Raw genomic sequence first — 19,913 nt, forward strand, 5'->3', positions numbered from 1 at the left:
CGCGCCCGGCGGATGGGCCCCGGCTCGGGCTCCTGCCCCCGCCGCCCGCGCCCGAGCCCCGCCGCCTGACGGCCCCGAGCCTTCCCGGGGCCGCTGCCTCCCGAGCCTCGCGGGCCGGGCCCGGCTCGCCCCGATCGGGGAGCGGCCGAAGTCGCTGGAGCCCCGATCGCTCGGACCCGGACTGAGCGGCGAGATCCCGGTGAGCCCCCCCTCCCCCGCCAGACTTTCCACCCTCCTGCCCATCCTCTGCGTTCGTCTGTCCGTTCCTAGTCCATTTATCCATCCCTCCACCCACCCACCCTGGGAAGTTGGCGGCCGGGGCCGAGCCCCAGCCCGGTGCAAAGTTTGCATTTTCTCTTTCCCTCCGGGAATCCTCGAAACCCTCCCTTTTCCCCCAGGAAGGAGCTCGGAGGAGGACGTCGGCGACTGAGCTACTGGGCTTGGACTCCGGCTCCGACTCCGGCTCCGGCTCCGGCTCCGGCTCCGACTCCGGCTCCGACTCCGGCCCCGGCCCGGCCCTGCTGCCGCCGCCTCCTCCTCCTCCTGCTCCTCCTCTAAAGCCAAGTCCTTCTTCGCTAATAGGGTGCAGACGCCGCTCTCTTGCCTTCTGGAGGAGACCGGGACCTTTAGCAGGGAACACTGGACTCTTCCCCAACTCTGTCAGCAGGGTCCCGGTGACCGCTTAAAAGGATGGCTTGTAGTTGGGGAAAAAGAAGAAGAAAGAAGAAAAACCAAATCCTGTTACCCACGGAAGCCATGTTATGATCCACAAGTGTATTTTATTTAGACACTTTGTTGTTATCCTGAATTGACTGGTGGAGACAGGGCCTTAAGTCTGTCTGGTTTTTGTGAATGGTTCGTTCGCTGGTGTTACCACTAATGTTGTAGTCATATTTCATTTTGTTAGCATCTCTCTTTTGTAGGGTCTGATGAAATCTCTGTCTTCAGTTTGCGCCCTCCTCATCTGTTTGATAGTTCTACACCTTTAGGGGTTTGTTGCATTTTGAGGGGAGAGAAGATTTAGGAAGGGTGAACAGGTATTGATTTACTGAAGGTGCTCGTGAGAAATTGTCTCTCTCCGTTACAAACAACAACCACCACAGCAACACACACTAACTTCTCAATCTTTCCGTAGGAAGTTAGTGTGTGTGTATTGGTCTCTTTTTAGGCTCTGCTTAGAAGAAACCAGTTAAAACCACTGTTCCATTCGGATTAGTTCAGTGTCCACTTCACCTGTGGAGACCTTCAAAGATGAAAAGGGAGTTGAAAGTCTCTTTGAGTCCTGGGATTTTATGCTGATGCTGTCATCAAGGGAAGAGCCCTGCTCATTTGGATTGCCCTGTGGGTAGAGGCCAGGGTTGTTCCCTCTACTGAAGGAAGTGAAACCATCAACACACTTGCCCAGGCTATAGACAACTTTTTCTTATACCTGATTGTGCTCATTGCCTGGAAGGAACCTTTTGGGCAAAAGCATTGAAGTCCAAAATCTATGGGGAAGGAGCCAACTTTCTCGGTGCGTTTTTCAGCTTTATTGTGCCTCTTACTTACATGGTATCTCTCCCTAAATAGGCTGTAGGAGAGTGTAAAAGAAGGACAAGCTAAAGGTGAATTCTGATCCAGGCTTCTATTATTATCATTCTTTTAGCGTTCCCTTTTGCTTCCTGAGGAAAAAGAAGACAACTCAGGAGAGGTTTTCTTGACGGTCATCTCAACAGAAGAGTGAGAAATGGAACCCGAGGAAGAGAGAATCCGCTATAGCCAGAGACTGGTCAGTGTTCTCCTTCTCCTATACAGCAATTAGCTACTTTTTGTCTTTGTCCTCAGTGACTGTCCTGCCAGTCCAAACTCTTAGATGGACAAAAGGTGTACTAAGCTGTTTGGTTTTAAGACTAAACAGTTAGGGTTTGACTAGTCATTCTTTTTGATAAGAAGAGTTCTGTTTTACATAGAACTCTTCCCTTTTTTCTTATGAAAATCATTACATTGCTAGATTTGGGGGACATTTGTGCTATGCCATAAGAACAATCATTAAGATTTTTAATCATATGTTAATGGAATTCAGTTAACTAATTGACTTGTAAATTTAAGAGTACAACTTTTTCATGGGAAATGGGAAGGCACTTCTGCATCCATTCTGTGACCTTTTAAAAGTTGTCTTCTGTGTGATTTTACATGGAAAAAAACTTGATAATGTTTACACTAGTAAGGCACACAAGAAAACTACTGTTGGACATTCATTATCAAATTGACAAATGGTCATTTGGTAAGTACAAGTCAATTTAAAAGGCATTTATCTAGAACATTCTCTAGTCAAGATTCTGTGCCAGGCTCTGGAGAGTCAGAGCAAATTAAGACATACAGAACCCACTGTCCAGAAGCTTACCATTCATCTCATAGGGGAAGGTGTAACTGTTCTAGTAAGAGTCTTGATTTTAGTAGGAGTCCTCTCTTGGTTGCTACATTTACCTCTCTCCTCCAGCACTTGTTTGGGGTTGGTGATGTGTCATGATAGCAACATTTAGAAAGGAACATCCTTGAATCTTACGCAGCCTGTCTCTGTGTATTGGAAGAAAATATAATCTACAAGAAACCTCCAACTTTAGTGGAAGATAGAAAGTACCTGGAATTATTTTTACAAAAAAAAATTTCAATTAATGACTTATTTTTTTCAGTCTTGGATTCTTCCCCCCTCCCATCCCCATCAGGAAGAAAGGAAAACACAATTTTAGCAGCAAATATTGGTAGTCAAGTAAAACATGTTACCGCATTGGTCGTGTCCAAAAACCATAGGTATCATTTTTCATCCTGAGTCTATCGCCTTTCTCTTCAGAGGTGGGTAATAGGCCTTTGGAATTGCGGGTTGTTACTGAGTTGATTAGAGTTCTGAAGTCTTTCAGAGTTAGTCTTTATAGTGTTCTTGTATAAATTGTTCTGCTGGTTCTGCTTGCTTCCCTCTACACCAGTTCCTACAAGTCAATGAATTAATCTTTATCATTTGGTCTTGAAAGGCAGAGCTATTAAATTAACACAAAAATCATAGACGATACATGCTATATGGCGGTTGCTGTTGGAAATTGACGTATCTGAATAAATAGGTGTCGCAAATTTTTTTAGTGAAGCAAAAGATACATTCTGTCCAGTAGCAAACTCTCCTCTTTAGAGATGCTACTGCCTATAAAATCAGCACATGAGCCAAGAAACTTGTGTTGGTCGTTAGACATTTTTTCCAAGTAGAATGGTATTTTTAGCCTAATGTAAATGTAGTATCAAGGGGGTATAGATTTGTGGACTTGTGTATCTAGAACTTCAAAAACATGTTTGAAGTGCCTACTCTGTGCGAACCACTGTGCCAAACTCAGGAATCAAGGACCAAAATGAAAAGCAATCCTTGCCTTTAAGGAAGTTATTTTCCTTAGGAGGTACAACATGTACACAAGTAAATACAAAAGAAATACAAAATGAGTTGAGAGGAAGCAAGCTCTTTAGCAACTAGAGGGAATTGGAGAAGGTAGGTCTCTCATAGAGAGTCCTCCTGAAGGTAAGACTTGGGGAGGAAACAGCAAAATATTTCAAGGGGAATCCAGGGGCAAGGAGGGAGTGAGTACATTCCAGGTCTGGGGGAATGACCTATAAAATAGCTTAAGTCCAGAGAGGGATTGTAAACTTTGGGACTAAACGGACTGTAATTTCTCTTTCATAGACTTAAAAATGTTTTTTCACCAGTCTGTCATTTTAAAAGTCAATCAAAGCATAGAATTCCTTATTTTGTGGTTAGCAAGCATGGAATATGAAAGGAAGGAAGTGGGTATGACAGGTTTGCTTAATGTGACCAGTGAGGGTAAAGTTTTTGTCTGATCACCATGTGATGTAGTTTTTCTAAGAAAGGTTTTTATTCTATTGATATTTTTGGTTTGGGCATTATCTTCCTTTCCTTCCACTCACTGAGCCTTCCCTTGTAACAAAGAATGAAAAAAGGAAAGAGGAAAAGACAGTTTAGCCACATTAACCCACATATCAGCTGACTCTTGACAATGTATGCTGTGTTCCATATTCCTCATCCCTCTGAAGGGAGACAGGTGTGTTTTCTCATCTCTTTGGGCAGATGAAGCTTCATCATGTATAATTACACACCATTCCCTTTCAGCCTTGGATTCTTTATGTTGATGTAGTCATAGGATAACCAGGTAATATGGTGGCTATCATTAATTAATATGTTCCTCAGGATCTTCCTGTTATCCTGAAAAATTGAGTGCCCATCTCTATAGCAGATAGTTAACATCCTCATTTGGAAAGGAAACTGAATGAGTAGATTAGCCTCTCTTCAATATCAGAACTAACTTGAAAGTTAAAAAAATGCACATTCTAAGTTCTTGATTCAGGACTTGGAAGGGGCAGTGTGGCAGAGAAAGGGAGAGCCAGACTCGAAATCAGGAGAGCTCCAGGGCCAGATCTTGCCTCTGATACTTCCCAGTTCTAATGTGACCTTGGGGGGGAAACACCTAACACTGTGATACCTCAGTTTTTCCCTCTGTAAAGTGGAGCCAGTAATTCCTGTAGCATTATGACAAGGTTGCTGTAAGGACAAAATGAGATGATGTAAATACAATGTCTTATAAGTCCTGTGTAAATGTCAGCTATTATTATTTATGCTGTTTATGGACTACTACAGCTGTGTCCAGAAAGCAGACTTTGTTTGGCAAAGCAAATTTTGACTAGTCTCTTTAACTCTTGGGACTTGTAGGAACCATAATAATTACAGATTAGTTTGATAATCTCTTGGCTGAATTGTATTACTGCTGTGGATTGGGACAAATGTTCCTTACCTAGATGGGTTATATATGCAGTAGAACTTGTGAATAGTGTACTTTGGAGTGGCTGTTTTGTGGTCGAATTGACTGTTTGAGAGAGATATGAATGAATGAACAATGATTGTCTCCTTAATTGTGAAAAATATCCATTTTTTTTGAATGGAATGATTTGCTCGTAGATTCTTACGACAAAACATCAACCCCTACGTTGAGTCAACTTTGGGGATCTTAGTAAGAGTGGCCCATTCTGCATTAAAGGTACTGTGTAATAGAAAATAGATTTTATATTGACAGAGATCTTAGAGGAAGTGATTGGTGAATGCCCTGGTGATGTTGGCCAAGGAGGGATTGAATGCTGGGCAGCATGGCTCCTCTGGATTGAAGGAGAATGGTCTCAGAGTTCAGCTAGATCGTAGGCAGGATTCTACAGCTTGAGATTCTACAAGGGAACTCTTCTCAAGGGTAATGGAAGCTTCTCAGGAATAAAGTTCTAATGATCTAAATGACTGTATGGAGGAAGAAAAAGGAGGAGGTATTTCAAGAAACTGGGCAGAGAAGGAACTGATGATGTGGAGATTATAAAGAGACAGGTCTGGAAAACTAAAGCAAGATCGGAGAACTGCAGAATGGCATGAGTCTATGGGGAAGCGGCAGCCAGCCCAGATCCCTAAGCTGAGGTTTATGGAGGTGCTAAAGGCAACGGTGTGGGGGACTTAGGGACTGTTTAGTTATTTTTTTTTGTGCTTCACTGGTGGCAAGAAGAGGAATAAGAAAGGGAACTTTGCTTGCAGTGGAGGAGACAGTAACTGAAGAACATATGTGTGAAGAGTTTGTCAGTCCTTTGCCTCTTTTTCCACCCAGAGGAAAGATCCTAAAAGATAGAACTAAACTAGTTGTCAGGGTATTGAGAGTTAGCAGACTAAGTGAAGAAATGGGAAACAAGCTAGCAAAGGAACCTAACTGTTGAGCTCTTAGTCACTGGGCCGGGATGAGAAAGGGCTCTGGGGCATCTCTGAGAGATCACAGATAATGGTGCAGGAACTCCCAGATGGAAGTTAGAGAAGTGATTTTGGTTTCAAAAAGGGAATGAAAAAAGAAAAAAAAAGGGAATGAAGATAGATTTCTTTATATTACTAGCTGGCAAATGTGCTGTCAATTCCTGGCAGAATTCTAGACCATCGTTGAAGGGATCTTTTGGCAAATGTAAGGAAACAGTGGTCTTGCTGCTACTTTGGGATGTGATAGCAAGATGAGGAGCTCCTTTAAAACAACTTATGGCTGGATCACTGCCACAGGGTCCCTTAGCTGGTAGCTTGGGGAAATGATTTAAATCTGGTATACTCAGATTTCAGTAAAGGGTCATAAAAAGTCTTCCTCAAAATCCTCCAAGACAAGATATCTAGATGTGGCTTGAGCAGTAGTACAGATAGAGGTGGCCTTGGAGTTTGTGGAGCAAATTTGGACACAGTGAGTGGTGGTTACAAGCAGATTGGTTACCTAGCAGGAGGTCTTCTCATTTTTTCTATTTAATAAGGACTTATTAAGTATTGCCTTTGTGCAAGGAGTCATGCTAGACTAGTCTGGAGGATATAGACAGAAGTGAAATGACCTTTGCCTCCAAGAATCTGACTGCCAAGTTGATAGGAGTACAATTTACAGTGGCTTCCCATTACTTTTAGGACAAAATACAAACTATAGGCTGACATTTCAAGAGCTCTCCACAGTGGCTCCCATCGACCCTCCAGTTGGATTTCTTGATTACTCCCCTTTGGATCCTTTTTCTTTCTGTCACCCTGCTCTGCTGTTTCTTTTTGGAGACATTCACTCTAGCCTCCATGGTCTTTTATGACTGTATGGTATTCCCTCTTCACTTGGGCATTAAAAAGGATCAGGCTTCCTTCTAATCATCCCTCAGGTGCCACATTCAGCAGGAGGCCCTCCTTGAATTTGTTCCCTCTTGTCCCCATCATCCTAGGTAGCACCATGCTTTTCCTCTGAAAACTACCTTGTATTTGCTTCCTGGTGTACATGTGTCCCTCTCAGTAGAGAATAAGCTTCTTGAGGCCAGGAAGAATCTGCATTTCCATCCTCATATCTCATATATCCAACCCATTACTTATCACTGAGTAGATGCAGGCAGTGCATGGTGGTAGGAAAGGGCCCTGATTGGACTGGCAGTAGAACCTGCTGCCTCTGGGGAGCCTGCCTACTTCTACCTTGATGATGCTTTTCCTCATAGCCACACTGTGAGGTGGGTAGTGCTAGTCTGGGGCCCAGCTTTCCTTGAAATTCTGGTGGAAAACTGAGGGGCATTTGGCACGTGTGTCTTGGCCCTTCCAGTTTACCTGCTTAAGGTAGGCACCTTATCTTATACTTCTTGGTGAGTCTGTTGGCGTCTTTGTAGTTTTCATAGTACCTTGCACTTAGAAGAGGCTTAAAGAATATTGATCAGTTTGATAGAACCTGGATTTGATTTGTGTATTAGAAAACTTGATTTTCCAGCAGCACCACATAGAGCCTTTATCCTCCTCGTAAATAAGAGTCCCATAACACTATTAATCGAATTGATTGAAGTGATTATTAAATGCTTTAGAGATAACTGATCATACTGAGCAGCTAGTACCAATATTTCACTTGTGTCATCTCATTTAACGCTGCCCAGAACACTCAGATGGGAGGAGGGCTTTAGTGAAGGACTTAACCATAAAGTTCTATCCTGGATTTTTTGGATCCAGAATTTTTACCAGTGACTTGAATGAATATTCTTGGATCATAGCTTGCTTATCAAGATTGTAGATGATAACACAAAAAACTAGATAGCTAATGACAGAATCAAGATCCAAAGGTCTTGGCAAGCTGGAACAATGGGGGAGAACCAATAGATCAAATTTGAATGTAGAAGAATAAACAGAAAGCCCTATGGTTAGGTTAAGGGGGGAAAAATCTAAGTATACAAATACAGGATAGGATAGATGAGTCTAGTCAGTGGCTTATGTGAAAAAGGCTTGGGGGAGGGGGGGCGTGCATTTTATGGCTTGAAAGTTCAATATAAACAAACAGTATGGCAAGTCAACTAGAACCAGCAAATGTGATCTAAGGTTACATGGAAGAAACAGAATGTATAGTAAAGGAAGATAGCAGCAGGCTTTCTATACTCATGGCCTGATCACATCACATCTGGCATAGTTGGTTCAGTTCTTCAATTACATCATCATCATCATCATCATCATCATCATCATCATTATCATCGTCGTCATCATCATCATCATCATCATTATTATTATTATTATTATCCTTACCTTCCAGATAGAATCAGTACTAAGTATTGGTTCCAAGGCAGAAGAGTAGTAAGGACGAGGCAAGTGACTTGCCCAGGGTCACCCAGCTAGGAAGTGTCTGAAGTTGGATGTCTGAACCCTGGGTCTATGCCTGGCTCTCTATTCACTGAGCTACCTAGCTGTCCCTTTTCAGTTACATTTTAGGATGCTCATTGAGGAACTGGAGCATATATATAGTGGAGGAAGACCAGGATGGGAAGGGATTCACAACTTGGCCATATGAGTATCAAATAAATGAGGATATTATATCAGAAGAAAAGATTTTGGAGGATAAGACAGCTGTTTTCAAATGGGTTTACCATAAGGAAGCAGGTTTAGAGTGATTCTTCTTGGTTCTAGAAGGCAGGATTAGTAGGTAGAGTTAGTTAGATTTGGGCTCAATATGAGGAAAAATATCTCACATGGGTCTCCTCATTTCATGACTGCCAGTGATTCCTTATTGTTTTACTCAGGGACTGCTCTTCAGGCGTGGTCTGCTTGACCTCTCCGCTGCTTTCTATACTGCCAACTACCCCATCCTCCTGGATGCTTTCTTCTTCCTTGGCTTCCATGACAAAATTCTCTCTTATTCTCACTTCCCTTTACTGGCTCATCCCTCCCACCAAGTGGACTTTGTCCTTGGGCATCTTTGCTCTGCCCTGTCTTACAGTCTCTGGATTTTGAGCTTGTTCACTCTTGAGGATCCGTATCCCTGTGCAGATACTCCTACCCACCTCCACTCCTGCCCCCATACATGTATCAGGGGCACAGTCTTCATGTTCCTCCTGCATCACTAATTTTGTAGCCCCACCTGGTTATGCCATAGAATTTTCACCATGCTCACCATGGGATAATTCATTATCTTTCCTCAAGCCTACACCTCTGTATACTTCTGCTTGTCATGAGATATCACCTTCCTTCTACACATCCAGTGTTCTTCCTCTCTTACTTCTAATTACTTGCCTAATCTTCATTTTATTCTTCCTCCAATATATGCCTTTGACCTCCCCATTAATATGGCCTCTCTGACCATGCAGGTGTGCATCTCCTCTAGCCTGGATTATCAGAATAGCTACTAATTTTTCTTTCTCTGGAGTTGCTGCCAAACTGATGTCCCTCAAGTACTGGACTGATGAGGTCACTCCCCTGCTCAGGAAGCTTCAGTGACTCTCTTCTAGATCTAGGCTAAAATGAGCCTCTTTATTTTTTTTTTAAACCCTTAACTTGTGTGTATTGGCTCCTAGGCAGAAGAGTGGTAAGGGTGGGCAATGGAGGTCAAGTGACTTGCCCAGGGTCACACAGCTGGGAAGTGTCTGAGGTCGGATTTGAACCCAGGACCTCCTGTCTCTAGGCCTGACTCTCAATTTACTGAGCTACTCAGCTGCCCCTAAATTGAGCCTCTTTAGCATCGAAAGCCCTCTACAATCTGGCTCCAGGTTTGTTTTGCCTGACTGCTGTCATTATTCCATCAATCCAAACACCTTTCTCCTTATCCACTGCAGTTCTTGCCACACTGATCTATTTGTCATTTCCTGTAAATGATACTTCATTTCTTGTCCTCCCTGTTGGATGTGTCCTCACTTACCACCTCTGCCTCTTGGAATCCCTAACCCAGTAATGACCAACCTATGGCACGTGTGCAAAAAAGGGCATGCAGAGCCTTCCTTGTGGGCATGCCTACAGTTGCCCACCAGAGATAGTTACTAGAAAGCCAGAGGGACAGAGGGGCAGAGCTGTTCCCCTCCCCTTCTCCATTTGCCTGAGGACATTCTTTACTTCACCCGCCCCTCTTCCTGACAGTCCAATGGGAGCACCTCCTTCCTCCCTGTCTGGGGGAAGGGGGATGGAGCATAGCCCTTGGTTTCTGGGGTGGTTGGCACTGGGCATGGTGTGGGGGGAGGGGTGGGGACACAGGTTGGCACTCTGTCACTATCATGGCCCTAGCACATTTCAAAGCTCTATTCGAACTCTTATTTTATACAGCAGGGATTCTTTATCATTTTTAGGTCTCCAACCCTTTGATAATCTGAAGCCTGTAGGGTTCTTTTCAGGATATTTTAAAATAAGTTCATAGGATTATAAAATATTGTATTGAAGAACAACTATTCCCTACAAACTGAAATATATTCATCAAATTCTTTTTAGTTAAAACAAACATCATTTTCCTCAGGTGAAGAATTCTTGTTCCAAAGGAATCCTTGGTTTATCTCCCAATTGTTAATATTCCCCACCCTCCTCAGTCCAATTACTTTGTATCTCAAGTAAATGTATTTCCTTACTTTGGTACATATTTTCTTCCCTGTAGAATGCAGGCTCTTTAAGGGGAGAGATTTAATTTTTATGACGGTAGCACCTAACACAGTGCCTGTTGCCAAGTAGTTTCTAAATAAATGATTGTTGTGATGAGGTTTAATTGAATTTGCAGTTTTCAGGGAGAGGCTAGATGACCACTCAGGGATGAAGTCAGTTTGATGACTTCAATAATCCTCAGTTTTAAATGGTCCATTTCATCCTGCTTCAGACTATAGTCTGGATGACAAGCATTCTTCATCTACTTGGTTTTCCTGTGTGGATAGTTAGGCCAATCTCTTTTGAGAGATCTTAGATCCTTTCACTCAATAGTCATTTCTTCCTTGATTTGAAGCCACAAATTTAAGAAGGGAGCCAAGGTCAGACCACATCTTATTTAATTTCTCACCTTGGCTTCACTGTTTGGGATAGTGGTACACAAGTGTTTTTCTCCCCTATTTTATGCTTTACTTGATATTAAAATGGGTGGGTTGTCTTTCAAGGAATTTTTTAATGATGTTATGTGGAGAGGATTCCTTGTTGGAAGAGAGGCTTTGATGTGAGGGAAAGGGAAAAGGACTGAACTTGAGATTTTATTGTTATAGAAAACTCCCAGGTAAGGAAATTCCTCTGTGATTTTTTTTTTTTTAAACTCTTACCTTCTGTCTTGGAGCCAATACTGTGTGTTGGCTCCAAGGCAGAAGAGTGGTAAGGGTAGGTAATGGGGGTCAAGGGACTTGCCCAGGGTCACCCAGCTGGGAAGTGTTTGAGGCCAGATTTGAACCTAGGTCCTCCCGTCTCTAGGCCTGACTCTCAATCCGCTGAGCTACCCAGCTGCCCCCTCCTCTGTAATTTAGAAAGCTGTGGGAGGTAAAGGGACTTGACTGGGATCACAGCACCTTTATGTGGCAGAAGCAGGTTTTGAACTGACATCTTCCTGACTTGAGGCCAATTCTCTATCTTCTTCTTCATGCAACTTCTTAATTCAAATATTTATACTCAATTTACAGTCACCACAGTGGGGGTTTATATTCTTTGAATCCTGTCAACTGTGTGACCATAAAGATGTCATCTGCTGTAGAAAGTAATTCTTCAAAGCCTCCCTATTTCATCATGCTTTCATCAAGAATGCCTGGGGATATCTGAAGGTTTTACCAGTCATTCAAAGAAATTTTATTTTATTTTTTGTTATCAAACATTAATTTTTTTCCTCCAGCTCCTTCCTCTCCACCCCTTCTCCTCCAAATCCCTCAGGAAAAAAAAAATCAAAACCCTTGTAACAGATAAGAGTCAAACAAAACCAAATCCCATATCGGCCATGTCCAAAAATGTGTCTTATTCTATCTATTAATTCATTTCCTCTTAGAAGATAAGTGGCATTCTTCATCATCAGTCCTTTGGACTTGTGGTTGGTCATTGCATTGATCAGAATTCAAAGTCTTTCAAGTTGTTTATTTTTATGGCATTGATATATATATTCTCCTGGTTCTGCTTATATCAGTTCATACAAGTCTTTCCAGATGTTGGAACCTGGCTTGACACTAGTACCCTGTTAATTGAAGTTGGGATGAAATGAAGTATTTATAAATCACTGAACAGTTAATAAGAGATTTACTTAGCCCTAACCACAGCACAGATATGCAGGTAAGGTATCGGGACATTTAGCTTTTATAGATGTGAACTCCCTTATCTCCACATGGAAACTCATCTGGTCAACAGAGTAAGTTTGATGACTCTGTGGTCAGGTGGGCCTAAGACTCTGTGTATGGGATTTTTTGATCCCCTTAGGTGATCAGGAAGCCAGTTAGTAAGCACCTTCACTAAGTGCCAAACATGCTAAGCAATGGGTTACAAAAAGAGGCAAAAGATAGTCCCTGCCTTCAAGGAGTTCAAAATTGAGGCAGCATGCAGACAAACCCAGACAAACAGTTCTATATGGGATAAGTAGGAAATAATAAAAAAGGAAGGCCATGGAATTATGGAGGCTTACGGGCTTAAAGGAAGTCAGGGAGGTTGAGAGGCAGAAATGAGGAGGGAAAGCATTTTGGGTTCAGGGGACAGCCAGAGAAAATGCTAGGAGCTAAGAGATGAGGGTTTCTAATTGGTGAGACAGCCAGGAAGCCAGTGTCAAGGAATAAGGTGCTAACACTGGAAAGGTAGGAGGGGCAGGTTATGAAGAGCTTTTGTGTTTGATTCTGAAGTCACTGGAGTTTATCAAGTAAGGGGTGGGGGAATGGCATGTTTAGACCTATATTTTAGGAAAGTCATTTTGGTCACTGAATGAAGGATGGAGTGGGGAAAGACTTTAGGCATGCAGACCCTCCAGCAGCTAGTAGTGGTAGTGGCAGTGGCAGTGGCAGAGGAGAGTAGGGCACATGTTAGACAGATGTTGAAAAGGTAAAATCAGCAGGTCTTGGCAAAAGCTGAGATGTCGCAGGTGAGAAAAAGTGAAAGAGTCAGGGGCGACTCCTAGATGTAGAACCTGAGGACCTGGGAAGATGGTGTTGCCTTCTGTCTACTAATGGGGAGGGATGGAGTGGGGAGAGTTTTGTTTTGGACATGTTGATTCTAAGATATCTATTGAACATCCAGTTCAAGATGTCTGAAAGATGATGAGATTGAAAATTAGGTTAGGAAAGGTAGATTTGAGAATCCTCTGTAATTCATGGAAGCTGATGGGAATCCCAGATGACTAAATGAAAGAGTATTCAAGAAGAAAAGGTGTTCCAGGACAGAAATCTGAGAGGCACCTCAGCTGGACAAAGATCCAGCAAAAGATTCTGAGAGGAGGGGCAGCTGGGTAGCTCAGTGGAGTGAGAGTCAGGCCTAGAGACAGGAGGTCCTAGGTTCAAACCCGGCCTCAGCCACTTCCCAGCTGTGTGACCCTGGGCAAGTCACTTGACCCCCATTGCCCACCCTTACCACTCTTCCACTTATGAGACAATACACCGAAGTACAAGGGTTTAAAAAAAAAAAAAAGATTCTGAGAGCAGTGGTCAGAGAGGTAGGAGGAGGACTTAAGAGAGAAAGGTGTCCTGAAAACGTAGAGAGAAGGGACTCTCAAGGAAGAGAGAGTGGTCAGTGTGGCCAAGGCTGCTGAAAGGGGTCTTAGAAAAGGCCATTGGGTTTAAAAACTATGAGGTCATTGGTAATTTTGGAGAGAGAAGTTTCAGTGGAATATTGACATTTAAGCCATATTGTAAAAGGTTAAGAGAAGGAGAGAAGAGGTTAGCAGCAAAGGACAGAAGAGATATAAGACCAGAGTTAGCTGACATAGAATAATCAAATGAGAGTTTTTTGACGTTTGCTGGAGACATGGGCATGTTTCTAGGTAGCAGAAAAGGAGCCAGTTGAAAAGAGAGAGAGAGAGGAAATATAAGCAATATAGTGGAAATGACAAGAGGGAACAGTCTGTGGGAGGAGACTGCATGGTAGAAGAGTTGCCCTTGGTAAGGAGTAAGGCCACCTCATCATGAGACAGGTGTGAAAGAGGAAAAAAAGGGGCACCTGAATGTTGGGAGAAAAGGGATCACATGCCAAATAGCCCCAAATTTTTCTGTAAAATAGGGGGCAAAGTTCCAGCCAGAGACTATTAGGAAACGGTTTCAAGGGAAGTAGAGACCAATCAGCTCCTTGGGACAGAAGGGAACATTTTTAGGAAAAATTAATGAGTTGGGGGCTGGGACTCAAACAGGAGACATTGGACTAACCCATGTTATTGGAAATCCTGATACATATTATTCTTGGCCCCAGATTCCTCTGAAACTGTCTCTTCATTTCCTACAGAATAGTAATATTCCATTTAATTCATATACTATAATTTATTTGACCATTCCTCAATCTAAGGGGTATCTCCTTGGTTTAATACCACCACAAAAAAGAGCTACCCTAAATATTTTTGTACCTGTACAATTTCTTTTTTACTTTTCTTCTCTTTTTCACTTTCTCTTTTTCTCTCCTTCCTTCCTCTTTTGAGGATAGGCCTATAGGCCTGGTGTCTCTAGGTCAAAGAATTTGCCTAACTTAGAAACTTTATAGGCATAGCTCCAAGTTTTTGCTAGTCATTCTTAAGACTCGGATTAAGAGATTTACTGAAGGATAGACCTGGATGGCATGCTAGTCTTAGGGCACATAACAATTATATTTATTTGCTTCAGATGGTTATGCTTTAAACACAATCTGTTGTTCTCTGAAGTACCTGCCAGATCTTTTCTCCACGCTTTGAGCCAGCAGATTGAAGCTCTTTGCAATCAGTCAACAACCATACATATTTTAAGCATTTGCTGTGTTCCAGACATGGGGATACACAGGAAGGCAAAACAGTCCCTGCTCTTGAGAAGCTCATATTCCAGTGGAGGAGAACACAGCTTGGGGAAATAGAAGATATGTACAGTGTAGTGAGTTAATCTCAGAGAAGACACTAGGAATTTGAAGGCTTGGAAGGGCCTCTTGCTGAAGGCAGAATTTGATCCGAGTTCTGAAGGAGACTAGGGAACAGATGAGGTAGAAAAAACCTTCCAGACTTGGTATAGCATTCCAAGGGCATAGAAATGAGAGATGGAATGGCTTGTACAAGGAAAGGCAACCAGGCCTGTGGAACAGGATTATGGAATAGGTGGAGGGCAATATAGTATCAGAATGTTCCAGCTTGGGAAGGAATCAAAATATCAGAAGAGTTGATGTGTGATTCTGGAGGTAGTTAAGGAGTCACTGGAGTCTGTTGAATTGGAGAAGCCATGGTCAGACTCTGGGCTCCAGAAAAATCACCTTGCCAGTTGAGTGGAAGAAATGTGAAGCAAGAAGGCCAACTGGAAGGATGTTATTGCAGTTTTCCAGAGTGAGAGTCTGTACTAAGGTGGTAGCTCTTGGGAGTAGAGAGAATGGATGGAGACAAAGGTTGTTGTGAAAGTTAAAACAAGATGTGGCAACTGATTGGTTACATGGGATGAGTGAGTGTGAAGATTCAGGTTTGACACTGAGGCTGTAGATATGGGTGACTTGGAAGGCGGCAGTACCCTTGACAGTAATTTGGAAGTTCAAAAGAGTAGAGATTTTTTGGGGAAAGATGAGTCTTGTTTTAGAAATGTTGAATTGGAGATCACTGCTGGACATCCACTTTAATATACCCAAAAGCCAGTTAGTAATGTGGGTTTGGGCAGTGAGGGGGTGCAGTGGATAGAGTGCTGGGCCTGAAGTCAGTAACATTCATCTTCCTGAGTTCAAATTTGGCCTCAGACACTGACTGGCTGTGTGACCCTGAGTAAGTCACTTAACTGTTTGCCTCAGTTTCCTCATTTTTCAAATGAGCTGGAGAAGGAGAGAGCAAACCACTTTAGGATCTTTGTCGAAAAAACCCCAATAGGGTAATGAAGTATCAGGCATGACTGAAATGACTAAACAACAAGAATGTGGGACTGGAGCTCAGGAGAGATGAGGGCTGGGCATATATTTGTAGCTCTGGGGATCATCTGCATAGAAATGATAATTGAACTCATGGGAACTGATGAGGTCACCAAGTGAGACGATAGAGAGCAGAAGGAGGAGAGAGCCCAGGACCAAGCTCAGGAGACCCTGCCAGTTAGTGGGCATAGACTGGATGAATGTAATCCCTGTGGATTGGCCCACCATTATAACAGGGGCTGTATGAAATTGTCCTCTTCCTAGGCAGTTCCACTGTGTAGTGTAGTGACTCATCTCCAGCTTGTTAGACTGGGAAGAAGAATAATATTTGTATTTATCTAAAGTGCTTTAAGGTTTGCAAAGTGCTTTACATAGCTTTATCTTATTTAATCCTCCCAACCACTCTGGGATACTAGTAGGTACTACTATTATCCCCATTTTACAGATAGATGATACAGAGATTCTGCTGCCCAGAATCAGCAGACCAGGAACTGTCTGAGGCTGGATTTGAACTTGGGTCTTTCTGGCATGAGGTCCAGTGCTCCATCCACTCTGGTGAACTACCTTTAGGATATAGGAATAGGATATGTGAAGTTATTAAATCATGATACTCTTAAAATATGCTACTTGTGGACCATTTTCCCCCGGAATTAAAATTTTCTTAGCTAGAGAAGTACAGATTTCTCTGAGAATCCAAATTCATAAGAACCTAAAATATGCATTAATTAGGCACCTTTTATGTGCCACTGCTTCTACCAGGTGATGGGGGACTTGCAGAACAAGACCCTGCCTTGAAGGAGCTTTCACTGTATTTGGGGACATCAACATGTTTTTGTCTTAGTAGATATGAAATAGATGCAAAGTAATGAAAGCAGCTAGCTGCAGGTGAGTCAGGAGCAGCTTCCTGGAGGAAATGGTGCCACTGGGGACAGATGTCTGTGTAAACTAAGGCTGAGATGGAGGGGAAGAATCCCAGGCATGAGGAAAACTTGCACAAAGCAAATAGACCAGTGTGGCTAGAGCCTAGAGTGAGGAAAGAAAAGTGATGGGTGATAAACCCTCAAAAAGGCAGGAGCCAGATTGTAAAGGACTTCAGATGCCAGAAGGAAGAGCTTGTCTTTTATGAGAGGCAAACAAGGCAGTGGCAAGGGGCTAAGTCTTTGGTTTTGTAATTTCATTTGGGCAGCTGTGTAGATTTGGAGAAGAGAGACTAGATGTAAGGAGAGCCATTGAGACAGAAGGTGATGAGAACCTGGGTTAATGTGAGTGGGAGTAGAGGTGAGATTATGGAAGTAGAACAGATAAAAATTTTCAAGTAATTAAATATTCGGGTGAGGAAGAAGGAAGAATCAAGGATGACTCCTAAGTGTCCAGCCTTCACTAAATCAGAGTAAGAAGGAATGGTGAATTTCAGGGGAAGGTGAAGAGTTCAAATTTTGTTGAATTTGAGATCCCTTATAGGTCATCTAGTTGTACATGTAAGCATCAGAACTTTAGAGTTGGAAGGAATCTCAGAAGTCATATAGTCCACCTTTTATATTTTATAGAAGAGGGAACTGAGGACCAGCCACGCATGGCAACTGACTTGGCTGAGACCATAGGTAGAAAAACATGGAAGAGCTGGGACCCAAAGCCAGTTGGAATGTGTGTGTAGCTAGACTTTATGAGAGAAGCTGGAGAGGGGTGGGAAGAGAGGGAAAAAGAAGAGAAGAAACTGGAAAGAGACTGTCTAGGACCAAAGTCTGGTGAGGGGGACAGGGATAGTGCTCTAGTAAAGCCTGAAGGAGTAGTTAAGCAGACAATAGGAGAATCTGTACAGAGGAGTGTCATAAAAACCCAGGGAAGGAGAAGTTAGTGATTAGTGTCAGATGTTGACAAAAGGTCAAAAAGGTTTGGAATTAGGAAAAGGCCATTGGATTTGGAGAGCAAGATAATGGACAGTGGGCACATAATACTGTGAAATTGTAATGATCAAGCATGGCCCCAAAGAAAAGAACTGAAAAGGTCCTTCTCTGCTCCTCCTTTGCAAAGGTGATAGGAGTCCATGGATGCAGAACAGTGCATAGATTGTCCGACTGGTTGATATGTTGGTTAAGTTTGTTGAATTGTTTTTTTCCTTCTGCTTTAAGGAGTTGTTCTCCGGGAGGGATACCTTGGAAAATGCAGACAATAGAAAAACAAAAGATGTTATTAAGGTTTTTTAAGTTATTCATTAACCTTAAAACAAGCAGTTTGAGTTAAAAGATGAGGCTTAAACCCAGATTACAAATAAAACATGTAGAGTGTACACAGACAGCTTTTTCTAAGAGTTTGATTCTGAGAAGGAGGATATGTATATCTAGTGTGATGGTTTGCTGGGATAACAGAATCAAGTAAGTATTTTTTAAGAATGAGGCAGTTTTGAAGAAACCAGTGACTAGAGAAAGGTCAAAAATTAAGGAGAGAGTAAAGGAATGATTTAAAGAGCATGCTCCTGGGAGCAAAAAGACTCCAGAGCATAAGGACTGCCCTTTCCTCCAAGTATGAAGCAAGGGGGAAGACAGTAGGGAAGGAGGTTGAGGAAACTGGTTGCTTTGAAGGGGTCTTGAAGAATGGTCTTATTTAATTTTGTTTTTCAAGTAAAAGGTGAGGTCTCTTATTCGGAGGAGAGGGGATCATGTAGGTGGTGGCTTGAGGAATCCAGAAAAACTTGATGGGACATCTCCATTCCTTCCCCTCAAATTGCAGGTTCTAGAATCTGTGAGATGGAGGGTTTAAAACTGGAAGAGACCCTAAAGCCCATCTAGTCCAATTCCCTCATTCCCTTCATTTTCCACGTATGTAAGCTGAGTCCCATAGTTGTCAATCGACTTGACCAAAATGACCTAAGCAGAGATTGAGGTAAGATTTGGACCCAAGTCCTTTGACTCTAAAGCTAATCTCACCCCTGTGCCATATTGAGGAAAATACAAGTTATTTGACTTCCTCTACATTTCCATCAGAAGTGTCAAACATGAGGGAATGGCCCACCACACTCCAGTGCAGGGCCAGATTAAATTGTAGTTGAGAAATAATTTAACAAAAAACAAAACACATGAAACCTGGATAATAGGACATTTAAAAACTAAACCAGGATGCTGCCTCTAGTCAGGTGTAGCAACTTCACTGTTGACCTCAGCTCCTCAGCCCTTTAATTTTGGGTATCTCTCTTGGTAAGGCTGTGAGGAATTCAACTCAACAGTTATTTGAATGAGGATCTGTTCTGTGCCAGTAGATTCCACGGTGAGTCTTAGCATTCATTTGTGGGATGGCCAGTTCATTCTATCAGCCAAGAATTGAGTTGGCCTTTGTTGTTCTAGGCATATGGAATACAAAAGTAAAAACATGGAGTCTACCCACAGAGAGCTCCCATTTGACTGAGAATGATACCCTTGTGTATAGAAAATCTTATACGAGTCCCAGTGTGATGGGAAGAGAGCTGGGCAAAGTGCTCTAGGATGTTTTGAGGAACATTTGATTATTTTATCTTGGGAGAGAGCCAGGACCCAGAAAATGTATTTACAGAGTAACAAAGTACTTTTTGCCCATTAATTAACAATGACCCTCTGAGGTGGGGCTACTGTGGACCAATGTTATCTATTTTATAAATGACCATCCTGAGAAGAAGAATGGGTTTTCCTGTGCTCACACCCTTGTGCCCTGCTGGAGCGAATCATCATGATGTTGTTTGCCCTCCTGGAGGGGCCGTAGCTCTAGAGTATGGTCTCCTGTAGAACAGGCAAACAGTTTTGGTTTTTGTCTTTAGAAGCCCAGTCTCCGAATCAGTAGTCAGCACATTGTAGGATTTCAATAAATGTTGATTGATTATTAGAAACAGGAGGCTTTATTTAATATAAATCTAAAGAATAAAAATTTTCAAACAGAATCCTAATGTAGAAAGATTTCTCATAATCTGCCAGCTAGTGGCAATGCCTTTTGTCCCTTGTTCTTTCCCCTTCAAAATCTTAAGGTGCTTTCCTTTTCTTTATCATTGTCTTCCTTGAAATATAGTGAAAAGAGCATCCGGTTCAGAGTTTGGGGATGGTTCTGCAGGATCCTGCCCAAGTCATTTACATTAAGC

General features: G+C 42.5%; 1 protein-coding gene across 4 annotated transcripts in view; it reads left to right on the plus strand.

Annotated features, from left to right (window-relative positions):
- KDM2A (lysine demethylase 2A) overlaps nucleotides 1–19,913 on the plus strand; it is a 105,323-nt gene that overhangs the window by 9,782 nt on the left and 75,628 nt on the right. The window contains exons 1-3 of one of the 4 annotated variants that reach the window (XM_044680457.1): nucleotides 66–199; nucleotides 399–1,513; nucleotides 1,646–1,768. In XM_044680457.1, the coding sequence (XP_044536392.1) occupies nucleotides 1,727–1,768 (42 nt within the window). In that variant the 5' untranslated portion in view covers nucleotides 66–199; nucleotides 399–1,513; nucleotides 1,646–1,726. The other 3 variants (XM_044680458.1, XM_044680456.1, XM_044680459.1) reach the window with 3 other exon arrangements.

This window comes from Gracilinanus agilis, chromosome 6, assembly GCF_016433145.1.
Source record: "Gracilinanus agilis isolate LMUSP501 chromosome 6, AgileGrace, whole genome shotgun sequence".
In the NCBI taxonomy this organism is placed as follows: domain Eukaryota; kingdom Metazoa; phylum Chordata; class Mammalia; order Didelphimorphia; family Didelphidae; genus Gracilinanus; species Gracilinanus agilis.